A 17,869-nucleotide genomic window follows, 5' to 3' on the forward strand; every position below is an offset into this window, starting at 1 on the left:
AAAAATCTTGGAAGTTTGGGAGGGAAAAAAAGGTCAAGTGTATCCTACTTTTATTTATATATATTTAGATAGATTTCAACCTTTATGTTGGGATGATACATCTTGATTGATTTGCATAATCCAGGATCTGCTAGAAGATTTCTAGATAAGATTCAAACTCCATCTAACTTCTTTTAGAACTAGGAAGCTCCTTAATCACTGTCATTTATATAGGGATAAATTGGACAGTAACAACATGTGTAGACTAACACCACATGTCCTTTTAAAGTATCTCTTCATAATGAGCTAAAACTAAAAATTCCTTATTGTAACTGCAAATTATTTAATACAAGGTACTCTTTAGTAACCGATGATACATATAAGATTTTTGGTAAATAAATAGTCGAACCATTATGTAATTGCATGTCTTCAGAAATAAAGCAAAAAATCATGGTAACAAATAATTGAAAATATCTTCACTAGTTAGTTAATTAATTAGTTGACTAATTGTTCTTATGGGTTATCTATTTTTTCATTGCATTAAAATCTTTCCCGAAGCTGACAATGACTATAGTTAGCAGACATTTCAATGTATTGTAATCCCATTTCATTTTTGTCTTATTTTCTTGATAATAATTTTTAAAATTAATTATTGTCTTACTTTTGGCCACAGAGGGATTTAGTTCCATTCAGAAATCCAAACATCTAAAAAATTAATTTGTGAATTATAAGATTTACAATCTAATTTTGCAATAAAATTCAACATAGAACAAGACTTGTAAAATGGGTAATCTAAATTTGAAAAATCAATAAAAATAAATAAATTGAAAAAAGAAGAGCAAAAATATCTAGGGTTCGTAAATGAGTCCTTATCAGCCAATAAAAGAATGAGGTCTTGAAGCTGGGGTTGTTTTTGGATGAATTTCTCAAACGCAGCATCAAAGGTTGGAACAGTCGCATCGATCAACTAGAGAGGCATTTTTTTTTTTTTTTTTTTTTTGAGTTTTCTCCTACAATCAAAGAGGAAGGCCCTACTAGGTTGTTAACAATTATTCAAAGAGCACGACCCACTAAATTGACCCATGAAAATAGGGATAAAATATATCCTATGAAAATATGGAGAGAAAGTGTTCGGGTTGGAAAAAATAAGAAATTATAATTACAAATATGGGTAGCATATAGGGTATTCTAGTTAAAATATTTATTTTAAAATATTATGTCAAAGAAAGGGAATAGTAATTCGAATTATCTACTTGAATTAGGTCATAAGACATTTATGCCTATTTTGGTATTAAAATCTTTAGTTGACTAAGTTAAAACTAAATCTATCTTTGGGCCAATAAATTGGTCAAGTGAGCTACTACCTATAATCTAATCAGGCCAAAAGTATTTTCAGTCTCTTCATTGATGGTTTTATAGTGGTTGTGAGCAGCCTATTCATGAGTTCGGGATTGGAGATGCTTAGAGCACGTTTTGTTGGGGTATTGACCAGGATGGAATGGGAATCACCATTCCTCGTCACACAATTCCCGCATTTGATAGTCTACTTTCCTAAAAATCGGAATGTCCATTCCGAATTTGGTTGGAATGGGCATTCCTTTGATTTTTATTGGGAATGGACATTCCTATTCTTTTTGTCAACAAATGTTAAACAGGCCGGACGCAAGAGTGGGCTACACTAGGTGGTAGCCTCAATTTTTTTGTAAAAATTTATACTTCACACACATATATATAATATACACACACATATGTTTATATATATCTTAAACAAACGTAATACTTCATACACACACACATATAGGCATTCCTTTGATTTTTATTGGGAATGGACATTCCTACTCTTTTGATCAACAAATGTCAAATTGGCCGGAGGCAAGAGGGGACTACACTAGGTGGTAGCCTCAATTTTTTTGTAAAAAAGTATACTTCACACACACACATAATATATACACACACATGTTTATATATATCTTAAACAAACGTAATACTTCACACACACACACACACTTATATATATCTTTAAAATTTTTTTACTTCATATATATATATATATGTGTGTGTGTGTACTATGTGTATTTTTTAGTCCGTGTATATCTAAACGACAATACATAACAATATTTATGTGTTCTAGTTATATATTTATATATTATTTCATTTTACATGGTATTTGATTAATTTTCATCAATTTTAATATGTATTTATGTCAACCTTTTGTGAGACGAAATATTAAGATGAATGTTCATCGATGATATCATTTTAATAAGTTGTAGTGTTATACAGTAACCCTAAACAAAATTTCTGGAGCAAATCAAAATATAAGTAGCCTATCCCACCGTCACTTCCTAGCTCCGCCCTTGATGTCCAATGACATGTTTGTCCCAATTTTTTACTTATAATATAATTATATTATAATATCTAAATATTATACTAATTAAAATAATCATAATATAATTAATATTAGATTATAATTTTATATATAATTATAATCATAACATTATTATTATATTATAATATTGGAATTATTGGAATATAATAAAGAATAATATAATATAAATGTTAAAATCAGATTTTTAATTTAATAAATAAAATTTAATCATATTGTATTTTAAAATTTATAAAGTATATAATGATATGTTGTATTTTAATTTTAGATCACAAAAAATATTCTCTAACCATTCCAACAAATATTTTGCATAACAAACATTCTTGATGCAACCAACATATCATTATAATGATCGTCCTCATTATCATTACCATTACCATTACCATTACCATTATCATTTGTCATTTGTCATTATCATTCATTTTTTTTTTCTCATGTGCCAAAAAGACAAAGAAGTAAAACTAACTCTCCATCTCTACCTCTATCTTTTACTAACGTAAATATTTTTAACCCTAGTAAAAAATTCCTTTTAACCATGAAAAGCCATTTAAAAATAAAACAGAAGAAAACAAATGTCATTCCATTGTTTACCGTTATGACAAGTCCCTTCATTAGTTTAAAAAGACGAGAACAAAAAAAAATCAAAAGGAGAATATTATCACATTGAGCGAGAAAATAACAAGGATGCAAACTGCCATATGTGTCTGCTTTTGTGTCGGTGAACGTAGTAGTACCTTGGTGGGTGGTGGGTGGATCCAGACGACGCTTGTTCTTTGTTTAGGTGTAGGAAAACCCAATTTTGTCTTTGCTTCTCCTTTCCCTTTTATCTTACGCAGCACGTGTGTACATGTTGGACTTGGACTCTCTTTGTTCCGTTGCATCCTTTCTAGATAGAGAAAGTGAGAGATTGAGATTGATTTTACAGCTAAGCCTTTGATTTGTTTTTTTGGGTTGAGTACAACCCCCGATTGAATACTTGCCGTGTATTATTCTGTTTGCATATACGAATTATAGAAGAACAAAGTCTTTGGTTTGGTGGGTTTATTTTTCGTGAATTATAAGTTTGATTATTTGATGTAAGTTGTCCAGTTTCGTGTAGATAGCAACGTCTTGTTGATGGCTTGCTTTGTTTGCCGTCTCAGCCGTTGGATTTCGGTCAGACAAATTCGCATACACAGTTTGTGCGTACTTTCAGTTGTTAAAGCTGACTTCTTTGAATTGGGTATTTGATTATTAGGTGTTCGCAAGCATTGCAAATCACAGTTATACTTTCGTGTTGTTTTGGGTTTCCTGTATATGGTTGAATTCGCAAAACCGTGCCGCCAGAGCTAGATTGTTGTGAATCTGCCATAGCCGTGATTTCTGGTATCTGGGTCATTTGGTTTCTATCTGGTCAAGGAGATGAAAGAAAAGTCTTGCAGTCCAGGAAGTTTCTTTGTTTTGAACACAGGAGCCAAGATCCCTGCCATTGGGCTGGGAACATGGCAGAGTGGCGGTGACCTTTGTGTTGAAGCTGTTAGGACAGCCTTGTCGGTGGGTTATTGTCACATAGATTGTGCACATCTTTATGGGAATGAGATTGAAGTTGGGGAAGCACTGGCTGAAGCATTTCAAAGTTCATTGAAGAGAGAGGATGTTTTCTTGACTTCTAAGCTGTATTGTACCATGAATTCACTCAATAAGATTGAGAATTATGTTAGAGTTTCGATTAAGAGTCTTGGAGTCACATACTTGGATCTATATTTGATGCATTGGCCTGAGATCTCTGCATTTGGGGATGCAACTGACCCTCCTTCAAAGTCAGGGGGTGAGTATAGACAATTTCTCAGTCGATTGAAGAAAGCATGGAAAGCTATGGAAGGTCTAATTGATTCAGGTTTGGTGAAAGCAATAGGTGTCAGCAATTTCAGTGTTCAACAATTGAAAGAACTGCTTAAATTTGCAAAAATTGTACCAGCTGTCAATCAGGTTTGCTCCATTGTGCTCATTCTTGTTGAATTTCAGTTGTTTATCTTACAGTACTGCATTGAGTTCTGTTTGATTGATTTTTTAAAAATGCCTTCTCCATCAGCGGATAGATGAGGGGGACCTCCTTCAATCTTTCTGTCGGTGATACAGATTTGAATTATAGATGGAAGTCTATTTGATTGGCTGCATCTTGCTTTATATACATTGCTGGTGTGAAGGCTGGTAAATTTGTGTCAGTAGATAGCATAATCAACATGGTAACTTTTAGGCTTTTAGCTTATACAAGGGTTTCTGAATCAATCCTTTCTTTTACGACCCATCTCCAATTGGACCAATTATCCATCTCAAAGTGTTGGAAGTTGTATTTGATTCATTGTTGAGTATCAACGTAGGTCTCTTCTGGTAGCAAAAAACCTAGATCTATTATTGAACATACCATTCATCTATCTGGATTCTTCACTAGTGGTTTACCAAGGTGCTCTTGGTTGGAACTTCTTTTATTTATTTGAGTGTATGGCTGGAACTTCTTTTAGCTGCTTACAAGATTTATCTTTTGCTTTAGGAGATACTTCCATGACTGAGGTGTTGAGTTTAGGGTAAAAATGAACCCCTAATTATTATTTAGTCTTAACTAGGGAACTCAACTAAGAACAAGCAGGAATATAGTTAGTAGGAACATGAAGAACAAATTGGTGGTGTAGTGTTTGTCCATATGTAAATTCAACTCCAACCCATGATTGGAAGAATTATGACATACTTGCAGTTACTTATCTTTGTATAGCTACCAAAGCTTAGGTTGTACTGATCGGAAGACCTTGACTACTGCTTATGTTTGAAGTTTTTTCTCTCTGTTTTTTTTTGCACAAATCTACATGCACTTTACCTTTCTCCCTCAATTAGTTTTTTGCAGCTCTATAATTTATTTTGTTATGACATCTTTAGGGAAGTGATTACAGACACAAAGACTACTACTAGAAGTGATATTTGATGAAGGCAGGATCTTCCTCGGGATTTGTGGCTCTTTGTTACTAGTACTTCATCTCATGAAATTAACTCTACCCACTAATAATTATATTGATAAATACTTGATGAAGATAGGATCTTCCTCGGGATTTGTGGCTATTTGTTACTAGTACTCCATCTCATGAAATTAACTCTACCCACTAATAATTATATTGATAAATACTTGAAGTTAAACATGAACTTGTCAATGTTTTGAGTTAAAATTTCATGTAATTCAGCACCACATAAATGTGCATTTCTTTTCTGTAATCTAGTTATGTGTCTTCCACCCCATGCGCTGATATGATGGATTTTGCAATAACATAATCCATCTCTAATTATTTCTTTAATGGATTGCTGTATTTTAATGAAAGTAACTGTAGATTTTGAAGGCTAAGTTTTGTGAGTTCCCTACTTTACATGACCTGTAATTTTGTTAGGAATGAAGCATTTTCTCTCGTGGTCTTATTTCTTTCGTTAACAATAGAGCATTTCCTCTCTTGTCATCTTATTGTTACCAAATATTTATTCAAATGTTTTAGCCACGAATTTGAGGTTTTGTAATTATTGTATCTTTCAGGTTGAGTTACACCCCTTTTGGAGGCAGGATGAACTTGTAAAGTTCTGTCAAACGAAAGGTATTCATGTATCTGCGCACACTCCTTTGGGAGTACCTACTTCAAGTCCTGGACCATCTGATAGTGGATCTGGGGAAGATGAACCTGGAACTCCTCGTATATCATTTAGAAGATCAAGATCAGTACATGGACCAATGCTGAAGTTGTCTATTGTTTCAGAGATAGCAGACATACACAAAAAGACGCCTGAACAGGTATTTCAACTCAGTTTTATTTCTGATAAGTCCCTATATATTTTCCATTATATCCAGTATACTCTTTTGAATATTATCATAGTTCCTTTTCTGCCAGTGATAGTGCTAGCTACTTGGATACACTTCCTGTTTTTATCTAAACAATGATGCATCATTAGTTTTTTTTCTGAATGTAGAATGTGTAGGAGCTTACAAAATACAAACCATGCTTTAGAAGTGCAATATGTCTGATACTGCATATTTTCTTGAGATATATAATTTACTGGAAATTTTAGGAATCTTTGTAAAAGATTGTAGTATACTATATTTTAAGCTGTCACATCTCTGGTCCACAGGTCCTCTGCACCAAAAAACTTACTCCAGTAGCTTAAGATTTGTATATTTTAGAACCTTGTATCAGCTAAGGAGTTCAGTACAAATGCTGGATTCTTCTGTTATAGACCCTGAATATCTCTTTCACGTCTGAGTCTTGTTAATATCTATATCATATATGCTATGTCCACTTTGAAATTGAGGAATTCGCCTGACACAATTTCCGCCTTCCTAGCAAAGAATACTTGTACTGAATTGGTTTCACCGAATTTTCGTCACGGTATGCATTAGAGCCATCCATGGCTTAGTCTCGTGTTCCAATCTTGAAGACTTGAAGTTTTATGCCACACATTCCGCTCACTGGGGCCCAGTAGGCATTGGCTTTTCCCAGTCTAGTCTTCTACCATTCCAAGAGACTCCAATCCACCAAACAAAAACTATGTCCTCCATCTTCTGATGGCTGCCACTTCCTGTACTTTGTTCTGCTGGAACAACATCACTGATTAGCATTCGTGGAACAGGTGAAATGTACCTGTTGTGTTATTAGCTTCAAAGAAAGAGTTGGAGGTACTATATTCTGGTCAAACAATTTCCTGTATACTTGATTCTCGGCAGAATGATAAGGTTGTTCTGTTCTCGACAGGGATTTCATGAATTAAACCGAGAAAATACCATTGTTGCATATGCAGTCCTAATTCTGTTTACATATGTCCCTTCTTAGACCCCACACGTGCAAGGAGCTGGGGGACACAGGATGCGGGGATTCGCAAAACCTCAAAGAATCTTGTATTTGAGTGCGGGGGGACTCGGCGAATAAAAAATATTTATATATTTTATATACATATTAGAGAATTGTATATAAACAAATCAATCCAAATGAAACATAGTTGCCATAATAGTTGCGTGGGACCTTTGACTAGTCTTCGAAACAATGCATTCTTTTAGTTATTGTACTCTACAAAAAATACTCAGGAACAAGGATTTGGGGGAGAGCTGGTGCAGTAGTGCACCGGTTATTAACGAGCTCATAATAAGAACCGTCCGATCATTTAAAGTAGATCTGAATGGTGGTAATTTACTTTATTTTATTTTAATTCTTTAAAGACGATATTTCATCTTTATCCCAATTCATGTGATCTTTATCTTTCTTTGTCTGTCTGCACTCTCTCTCCCAAATTGATCTGGTATATCACTTGGAAGTAGAAGAGAAAATTAGGATAAATTTTCTCTCTCTTTAGGTTCAAGCCCATCTTACTCTTATCGAGCCAACAGAGGTGAGGTCGCGATCGACTGAGAAGGGGCTACAGTCGCGATTGACAAAGAATGAAGAAGAAGGGGAGACAGAAGGCAAAAGCACAATATCAAAAAAAATTGATGGGTCGATGGGAGAAGAGAAGAGAAGAGGTCGATCACATACCTGAGATTCAGTGGCGAAGTCGACGACGAAGAGAAGAAGTGTGAAAGGAGAGCAGGTCTTCTATTCAGAGCTTCATTCGCGCCTGGAAGGAGAGCTTTGGGTCTTCGATTCAGAGTTGGTGATCCATTCAGAGGTCTTCTATTTAGGGCTTCGTGTGTGGAAGGAGAGCTTTAGAGGAGGTCTTCGATTTAGAGTTCGCGTGTGGAAGGAGAGCAACAGAGCAGGTTGTGAGTGGTTTTAAGTGGAAACCGAGTCCCCCTGCGTCGATTACGAGTCCTCGGTGAGTCATTGCTGTGTTTATTGTTCCGACGTGGTCAACGCGTGTCGTAGCCGTATTTTTGCGCGTCTACCGCGTTGGGGAACTAAGTTCGTGTGTGACGCGGACTCGGCACCCATTTTGCCGAGTCCGTGCTTCCTAGGTCAGGAGTCTCCTATATGGATCTTGCATCCTCAAACTAAGTGACATCTAGCTTTCTTATGAAATTCTTGTTTAAAGGCTGTCTGTCTGTCGCCTACTAGTGCTAAAAACTAATGCAAACTCCATAAGTATTCATTCTACTTGTTCTTTGCGATTCCTTAATGCGAACTTGTACTACCCCTAACCTATGTTGTGTGGTCAACATTTTGAAGGGATTGCTTTGCAGTACTTACAAGTTTTTGATCCATCCTTCGTATTGGACTAAATATATTTGGAAATATTATGTCAAATGTGATCCATGCGATACCGATGCTTCCTCTTAAGCCAATTATTGACTAGACACCAACTATAAGAAATTGAGAGTTCTAGAATACCTGTGCCTGCTCCATTTCTTTCCACATGAACTGTATCCCTCGTATTAATGAGGCTTTGAAGTAATACAAAGGATGTAGACACTAAATATTGGTGGAAAGCATAGCTTTAGACTGGAAAAAACTGCAAAGAAAAACCGATTTGGAAGATTACCGCTAATTATTTCTTAAAAATTTCCATACCTCACCCAAAAATGTTTAGAATAAGTTTTTGAGGATTATAATTTTCCAGGCCCCATTTTTTACTTTTATTTTCTCTGGTGTATCAAAGCTTATAACTTGTATTTTCAATCTTATAGGATTTTCACCTCTCTATTTAGTCTCTTGTTAACAAATTATGTTAACCGTTCGTCTGAGCATAGTATCAACTTAATCTACCCATGAGTCACCATATGTTGGGAGTCTCTCCCAAATCCTATGATCATGTGCTGTCTTCTTTACCACCCCCCCTCCCCCAACTCCTTCATCAGGGTTTAAGATTTCATTAAAAAGGTGTGGGTTATTACAAGGCAAAGTTAATGGTCAGATAAGGAGCTGCTAGTTGCTTCAAAATATTATGATATCCAAGATGATCTTCGAGAACTTTATGGCAAGTGAATTTGATAACCAGTTTTTGATCTGTTTTAACTAACTAAAGAGTTGCATGGACATTGGAAAGTAACTTATGGCATACAACACAGGCCAACAGCACGGCAGATAAATGCTGTAGCATGTTAAAGCAGTAGCAGGTCATAACTGCATATTTAGCTTAGGCATTCCCAGGTAGGATTCTAATCTGAGAGCGGCAATAACTTAATTTGGACCGCACATTTCAGGGGAGGTACTTCTGGTTCATTAGTTTAAGATAACATATGCTTCTCGACATTTGAAAAAAAAAACTGTATGAAGACGTTCTTTGTTTCGTACTAATATGTCAAGGTTGCTGAGAGAAAACCTAAAAGTTTAAGTGATACATTTGAATTATTAACAAAGTAATCCTTGTATGAAGAAGCCTTGCAGCAATGTGGTGTGGAGTTGTTGGCCTTGTGTCCAAGCCAGAGAAGTTGAAATTGATGTAGGTATAACATACTCAAAGAGCTTGTTTGTGCCATGATGTGGCCAAGAAGGCATGGTGGGGCAAGCTCTTGTAATTTTGAAATGTAATTTACTATTAGTTTTGATTTGAGCGTTCTTGGAGAAAGTCAAATTGCCTGATTTAGGGAAAAAGAGTAAACAAAAAATAACGTGATCATGGGCTTGAGAATTGGCCGAGGTGCTCACAAGTTTGAGCTTCTATTGCTAAGAAAGCTTTTATTTTTCTTTTTATTTCTTTTTCCAGATACTGACCCTTTCATTGTTTAAATCATTGTTTAAATGAATTTCCTCTCGGATCCAGCTGCATACTCTCAAGAAAAAATTTAACACAACAGTATGATATGCTCGAATCAACATGAAACTTGTGTTTGTCCTTATTGCTTATATTTTTGATGAATCATACCTATCATTTGAAATTCATTCATCTTCTCTTCTTAGAAGCAGTTGAAATCGAACACACGTATATAGTAGTGGTAGAAAACACTCAAACAGAGAGTAAAAATAGAGAGAATATTGTTATCTTGGTACAAAACCCTAGTCTGACCTTATATAGGTTGTTACACACAAATAGTAATAGTAATACACCTAATCGTAATACGACTTAATAACTCCAACAGGAGCAATGCAGGAAACGAAATGGAAAGATCTATCTGAGGTTTCATTTAGTATACTATGATTCTGATGTGAAACTCATTCTCAATGTTATTGACTGAAACTCAAGATGCGTATAACTGATTTGGCTATCAGTAAGAAGCTGCCCTTGAAGTAGGTAAAATTAATTAACATCTTCGCAATGAACATATCAGATTAGTTGTTCTATAAGATATCCAAATATGTACTTATTTATATAGTCTACTCGAAGTATTCATAGTACGGAAACACTTTGCACCACAGAACCTCAACTGAGGTAAGCACATGGAGAAAGAGTGACTGAATTGATAATTGCGAAGTTTGCAACAGTTGTCATGAACTTGAAGTCTCAGGGGCATTAATTGGTTTAGCAAAGCGAATGGACTTCTATCTAAAATATTACTTGAACATTTGGCTTCGTAAATAATAGTATGTGCTCAATTGTTGCTTGTAAAGTAAATTTATGCATTATTTTGCTTTGATCTGTTGTAGGTTATTCTAAGGTGGGGACTGCACAGAGGAACTAGTGTCCTGCCTTGTAGCTTGAAGCCTGATCGAATACGGAAAAACATTGACATCTTCAGTTGGTCTTTATCAGATGATGAATGGAATCGCTTGAACCAGATCGAGCCTCAAGTATGTTTATTCGGAAATGGTCCTCTGAATAATCTCTCGGAGAGTGGTTTCATATCCGGAAGGGGTCCCCTTCAATCCGTGCGTGAAATGGAAGATGATGCGGAGTCCAATGCCTGATATATAAACACTGGTTTCTTGATGTAATGTGCCATATTGCGATCAAACTTGAACTTGTCCTCATAATATATTGTATTGGATTTGACCATTAATTTGTTTGTGAGGTTTTGATTTTGTGGATGCTGAGTAGAAAATTGAAAGGAGCTATACCACTGATCAAAGTGGCAAATCTTTATCTGTAAACAATGTTTATCATATTTTAATGTCTTTTATAGAGGATCTTTTGCTTTGCACAGCCACTTGGGTGTTTCTGGGTTCCTACCTGTTTTTTCTTCCTCAATTGGACTCACAATTGTGCAAAGCCAAAGCAAGACAGTCAAGTCTGCGCGCGCAGACATGCTATGTTCATGCTAGAATATGATGATTCATAAGAGTTCATAATTTTCCGAGGTTTGTTTGAAGAAGTTTATTTGTTGAGAACATATTCATAAACTTATCTACTATGACTATCAAGATTCAAGTACCAGATGAAATCAAAGAAGAAATATGTCAACCTCCGATGAAAATGACATAATAAACATCTCAATCAAAACCTTCAAACATGGACATTTGAACATGCTCATATATATAACACTGCATTTAAGGAATGCACATTTAGAACATGCTCCAAGAATCCTTGGTTAACTTAGCAGCCTACCGAATTTCAATACCTAAAAAATTATCGACTTCAAAGGATCGAGCAATACAAAAGAATTCTGACAAGTAACTAATTTTCTGCAGATATTTTCATCGGATTTATAAGTGATAACAACCTTATTTTTCCTTCTACTTGTATTAGGGTTATTGGCTTACTGCCTTACTGGGTTAGAAAGGGCCGGTCCTAGCTATTTTGGTGCCTAAAGCGTCACAGTATAGTGGTGCCCTATTTTGAGGAAAAAATCGCAAAGTGAGACAGTAATCACACAACTTTTATATCAAAAGCGAGACAGTAGACGCACAATTTTTAAAGATAATTATTGTATTTGTTAATAAAAAAATAAAATATATTAAACATCTCCACTAAATTGAGCTTTTAAAGATAATCTTGTATTTGCTAACGAAAAACACAGAAATAGAGAACATTAAACAAGAGAGGGAGAGAGAAAATTCTGGAAATATAGAATCAATAGAGAGTACTGTTGAATTAACGGTACAATGATTTGACATTAAAAATAATAAATAAACTATTTGATTTAAGACAAGCGTTGGACTGATTATTTATTTGAGCTTATATATTGAGTAAGATATACAAGCCTACAACTAAGTTAGGCTAAAAAAATAGTTAGGCTGATTGTTTATTTGGGCTTATATATTGAGTAAGATATACAAGCCCGCAATTAAGCTAGGCTAGAAAAACTAAAAAAAAAAATTGATTTAAGATAAGAGCCGGGCTGATTACTTATTTGGGCTTATATATTGAGTAAGATATACAAGCCCAAACTTAAATTAGGCTAAAAAAAATGTAAGCAGAATGCTGACTTGCAGAGTTGAAGATAAAACAGTTATGTAGCACCAAACTAGTTCCATCATTGTGTTATCTATGTAAACTAATATATATACATATATAATTATTCTAAATTAATATGGTGTTCCTTGGGCCTTGGGCTAGCCTAGTGCCCGAAACCCTAACTTTTGCTTTTGCTTTGGGCTTAGGCCAGACATAGAACTTAGAGCAACTCTATTAGAAGTTGCCCAAATGAAACTGTTAGAAGTATATAAGGTTTCTCTCATACGTTTAGCGTGTGTATTGCATTAGGATATTGTATTTGCATGTGTGTATTTATTTAATGTTGAGTCAAGAGTTACTCTAGAACTTTTGAAGAGGTGGTTGTGGTTTATTTATTATGCTAATATGATTCATTTGTCTAGACTTTTCTGACATTTTGTATTCTGTCATAAGTCTATATATCTCTAGTTAGTTCTCTGTAAGCTATAAAACTTGTATTGATGAAGATGAGTAAGCAAGCAATCATATGAAAGATCAAGAGTGTTTAATGATTATAATTAAGTCTGTTTACAACTATTTTCATTGAGTTCTATTATACTGCCTTGTATCTCTGCTACAAACAAGGACAGTTCTTATCTGTAAAGTGGTATTGGAGCCTTATTCATATCTTACAAGAACTGTGAAGGAAGTACATATGTCTACCAATACAAACCTACCAACTCCACCTATATTCACAAGGGAATGCTATGACTTCTGGTACATGAAGATGAAAGCTCTCCCTAAGGCTCAAGACCTATGGAGTATAATATATCAAGGCTATGAACTTGCCAAAACTTCAGATGATGTCACAATTTAGCAATTCAAACAACAAAAGGAAGCTCAGACAAAAAATTTCGAGGCCCTCAACTTTATTCATGCTGTTGTCTCAAAATAATTTTTTTCAAGAATAGTTGATCTCAAGACAACCAAGTAAAATTAGGATAAACTCAAAGAAGAGTTTCAGGGAAGTGACAGTTAGATCTATCAAGCTATTGACTCTCAAGAGGGAGTTCGAATTGTAGAAAATGAAAGAGAGCATCAATGATACTGTGAAGGAGCACTCGGATAGGTTGATTGGATTGGTAAACAAGATGAGATTATATGGTGAAAATATCTCTAACAAGAAGATAGTTGAGAAGATGTTGATTTGTTTACGTAGAGAAGTTTGAGGCAAAGGTGTCTGCAATCGGGGAGTCTTGTGATCTTTCAAAACTAACAATCTCAGAATTATGTAGTAAACTACAAGCTCATGAACAAAGAGCTTCAATGAGACATGAAGAAGTTTTTAAGGGGGTATTCCAAGCCAAGCACAAGGGATGGAAGAATGGAATCACTTCTAAAGATCGAAGGAAGTTCAATCATGACAAGGCAAGGAGAAACAAACCTACTAAGGGTTTTAATCGTACTCAAGGAATAAGGAAGTTCCCCCATGTGGTATTTGCAGCAAGACAAACCACTTAGAGAGGGATTATAGACTTAAAGGCAAGCAAGTTCAGTGTTGGAACTGCAAAAGAATTAGTCACATAGAAAGGAATTGCAAACAAAAGCAACAATTTAGTGGACAACAATCAAACCAACAAGCAAATATAACAGAAGAGCATAAACTAGAACATGAAGACCATTTGTTTTTGGTTCATAATGCTACACAACCTTCTGCATCAAATGTATGGCTTATCAACCTTGAGACAAATGTCTTACTTTCTTGGGATGGAGATTTATCAAAGCAGCAAGGGTATGGATCATGTCGCATATATAACTGCATCTTGAATCACATACTTGCATTACTTGAAATTTGACTAGATTAATCAATTAGAACAAACCACAACAATAATCAAGATATTATATCAAATGTGTATAACTAGTTTACAGATACAACAATCAAAGCAAAAGTGATGCAATAGAATGGCAGAGATAATGTGGATATGGATCATGTTGCACACATAATTAACCATGCATATACACCAACAACATATATATATATAAATTCTCTTATGCATACTTAAAGTACGGACGTATATTTTCACTGTTGATTTGAAACATATGGAACCCAAAGCAGTTGGTCCCACATGTCATCTCACTTATCCACACCCTCAAAAAGTTGTCCACATTTTACATCTCTACCATAATTTTTAATAGAATAATTGCTCTCTGTGTGTGTGTGTGTGTGTATATATATATATACTATCCAAGGCTGCATAGGGTGGTCCAGAACCACCATCAAAGGCCATGACGCTCAAAAACCATCCATAACTATCAAACTAGCACACAACAATCTAGAACCACTATCCTCTTTGAAATCCTTGATTCCTACGTCTAGTGTTTTGTTGCCTATCATCTTGTCCTTGATAATCTCGATCATGACGATCAACCCTTTGATCGTCTCTTCAATCTGATCTCCGTTCTAACTTATGCCTCGAATTCTACTTTGCCTTCTTTCTATTTTCTTCTCCAACTCTTGAGGATGAAGATTCACCCATCTTTGATGGTCTAGTCAACTCATAATACTTTTCAACATCCATATTGCTATTTGCTACCATCTGTGTCGCCTCCACAACCTCCACATACGATGTAGTCTTGGTGGTGGTGAATTTTCCAATTACTTTCAGATGTAGTTCTATCTTAAACTTACCCACTTGGGTCACCTCATTCGGCACATACATTCCTTCAAATTTTCCTAACTCATCAAACTTGGCCTCATACTCGGCCACTATCATACTGCCATGTCAGAGCTTTAGATACTCTTGTGACTTAGCCTCATGGACTGTTAGAGGCACATATTCTCCAAACATGCAGTATCAAACTACAATCATTACACTTTGTCACAAAATACGCAGCTCACTCTCCTACCAAGTATACGCTAGTCCCTCAAAAAAGTGAGTGGCCAAATCAATTCTAACGTCCATAGTGATCCCCGTATAGTCCATCCTTCTAATGATCATCTGAAGCCACTCCTCGGTAGCCAATGGATCCAACTGACCACGAAAATTTTTTGGTCATGAACTTTATAGCTCTCCTAACTCCAATAATGATTTGTTAGCAGCTCCAATCTCTTGCTCTCTAACTCAAAACCCATGCAGTATGTCCCATTGCCTGTTAAGCCCCAAACATTTGTGGCATAAACTGAGCTACAACCTGTGCAAATGCCTTCATCATCTCTCTAACCATTGAATCCAACCGTGACGTTACCATTGGTGCTAGTGACAGATACATCAACATATATGTATGTATGTATATATGCAGTCGCACATCACAAAAGTGATGCAATAGAATGAGCAAAGACAATGTTAATATGAATCATACCGCAAACATAATCAACCATGCATATACACCAACAACACACATATAAATATGTGCAATCACACATCACAAATTCTCCGCGTGCACACCCATTTGGGACAACCATCGGAGGTTGTGGCTCCATAACTATCAAAGGCAGCACACAATAGTTTGGAATCACCATTAGAGGCGCGGTGCTCAAATACCCCGTATAATCACATAGGTAAAAAAAAAAAGGGATACAATTTTAATCAGTGATCACGTCTCATAATGGTGTGTCATGAGTACAATCACCACACAAAGCCAGAAAACATCAACATGTTTTCACAACCACTCGCACGACTCCTAGTCATAATTCAATCCATCCAAACACACAAACAACCATATATCATGATGTATGTATTTTCAATAAGTTTCTCATGTTCTCAAAAACAATTCAAAACTCGTTTAGAAAAATAAATTTTCTAAAATATTGCAAGGCTTTACGAAGAGTCCTAATCACATCACCACCTACAAAAATGATTTAAAACATTTAAAATAATTTATTTATGTAAATCAATGTAAATTAAACATTTTATGAATTTTACAAACGTGGAAGGAATTTAAAACAAAATAATTTTTTTAACAAACAAAATAATTTTTAGCCATTTATAGAATTTCCATTTTTTCCCCAAATTCCTTTAGTCTCTTCATTTACCCCTAAGGATTTTTGTTTAAGTTCAATTGTACGCCTATAACAATTTGAATTACGCATAGATTAAATATGTATATATGGGTATGGTTGTCTTTGCCTGGAGTTTAAAATCTCATCCAGTGAAGCCACTTGGATAACAATTGCAAAAAATAGCTTCACTTTTTTAAATCAAATTGTCCAAACTGCATCAAAGAGCACGGTCAAATAAATTGACTTATTTATGGTGATTTTTTCCGTCTTAAGAAAATCATAAAGAAGTTTTTAAAAAATCAATACTAAATATTAATTTGTTAAAACAATTGAAAGGAAAAAATGATTATAATTTTGAATAATATTAAAATATCATTTCAATATCTTAAATTCGAGCACATATATTGAAATCCCACTATTCAAATTATATCCATTTATATCGTTCAACAATTTGTGACTAAATAAATTGATCATTGATGATACCAAAATGATCTCCATCAAAAATGTGACTGGTGTAGCCCGAGTGGGGATTGACCATCAAACATCAAACCAGCAAGCTGATACTGCTATTCACGAATTGAAACACAGATAATCAAAGAAGGCATCCAACTATCAATTATACCATGAAAGACACCGATATCTATTACTTGAGATCTCTAGGATGCAATACAAGGCAATAACTTGCTAATAACAAAGACTAACATTAAGAGAATCTCTCCAGAGATTTGTTCAAAATCTAAAACCTAACTAATCTCTAGCAAATACATACATGTCCATGGTCATTTTGCCAACTTATTAATTTAACCATCGTACATACCAAATAAGTAGTTAAATAATTAAGGGAATAATTTTAAAGATTCTAGTAATCTATTTTAGACTATTTAATAATCTACTAAATGCCAGTATATTTTTAGGGGATCAAGGAAACATGGTAGACAAGTATTTGATTGTGCATTGCTATCGAGGAAGGGGTTATGATCTCTTTGGCCTCTTATATATGATCTTTCATTTTATTATAAATTCTGAGATATTATTCCCCTCGTTATTTACTTCTTCATTAACTCCCTCATTGTCATTTACATTGGGAATTATCGACGTTCTGCTGTCTCTGTCTGGATTCGTATAGAGCTTGATTTTGATGTTGTGAGTTTTGATTCTGTATTATGTTCGTAGCGCGTTAAATACTCACTTCATTGGATTGTTACTTGATTTCTATTCATTGAATCGCCATATGCTTGCATCATGAAATATGGTTGATTGTATGTTTGGATGGGTTGGATTGTGACTGTGAGATGTATTATGGATGTGATTGGTTGGTTTTGTGC

General features: G+C 34.9%; 1 protein-coding gene and 1 long non-coding RNA gene across 3 annotated transcripts; one reads left to right on the forward strand and one right to left on the reverse strand.

The window, feature by feature from the left end:
• The first annotated feature begins 2,998 nt into the window (after positions 1-2,998).
• LOC120012954 (aldo-keto reductase family 4 member C10-like) lies at positions 2,999-11,378 on the forward strand. Of its 2 annotated transcripts, none has more exons than XM_038864528.1 (3): positions 2,999-4,330; positions 5,913-6,164; positions 7,715-8,473. In XM_038864528.1, exons 1-3 carry the CDS (start codon positions 3,764-3,766, stop codon positions 7,895-7,897), a joined length of 1,002 nt encoding a protein of 333 aa, XP_038720456.1. In that variant the 5' UTR covers positions 2,999-3,763; the 3' UTR covers positions 7,898-8,473. The 2 variants fall into 2 exon arrangements, with proteins under 2 accessions (XP_038720456.1, XP_038720455.1); XM_038864527.1 differs by lacking the exon at positions 7,715-8,473 and adding an exon at positions 10,879-11,378 and having other exon boundaries at positions 3,020-4,330.
• Positions 6,294-8,032, reverse strand: LOC120012955. The gene is made up of 2 exons (XR_005471315.1): positions 7,894-8,032; positions 6,294-6,958 (listed from the first exon to the last, which is right to left on the reverse strand). It is a non-coding gene; the product is annotated as an uncharacterized LOC120012955 (long non-coding RNA).
• Positions 11,379-17,869: the final 6,491 nt, after the last annotated feature.

This window comes from Tripterygium wilfordii, chromosome 13 (assembly GCF_013401445.1).
Source record: "Tripterygium wilfordii isolate XIE 37 chromosome 13, ASM1340144v1, whole genome shotgun sequence".
NCBI classification, from domain to species: Eukaryota; Viridiplantae; Streptophyta; class Magnoliopsida; order Celastrales; family Celastraceae; genus Tripterygium; species Tripterygium wilfordii.

What these genes read in the sequence shown, in the direction of transcription:
- LOC120012954 (XM_038864527.1), top strand. Translation starts at nt 3,764, where the DNA reads ATGAAAGAAAAGTCTTGCAGTCCAGGAAGTTTCTTTGTTTTGAACACA. An exon ending in TTGTACCAGCTGTCAATCAG is followed by an intron (nt 4,331 to 5,912) that starts GTTTGCTCCATT and finishes TGTATCTTTCAG; the next exon opens with GTTGAGTTACACCCCTTTTG. An exon ending in ACAAAAAGACGCCTGAACAG is followed by an intron (nt 6,165 to 10,878) that starts GTATTTCAACTC and finishes GATCTGTTGTAG; the next exon opens with GTTATTCTAAGGTGGGGACT.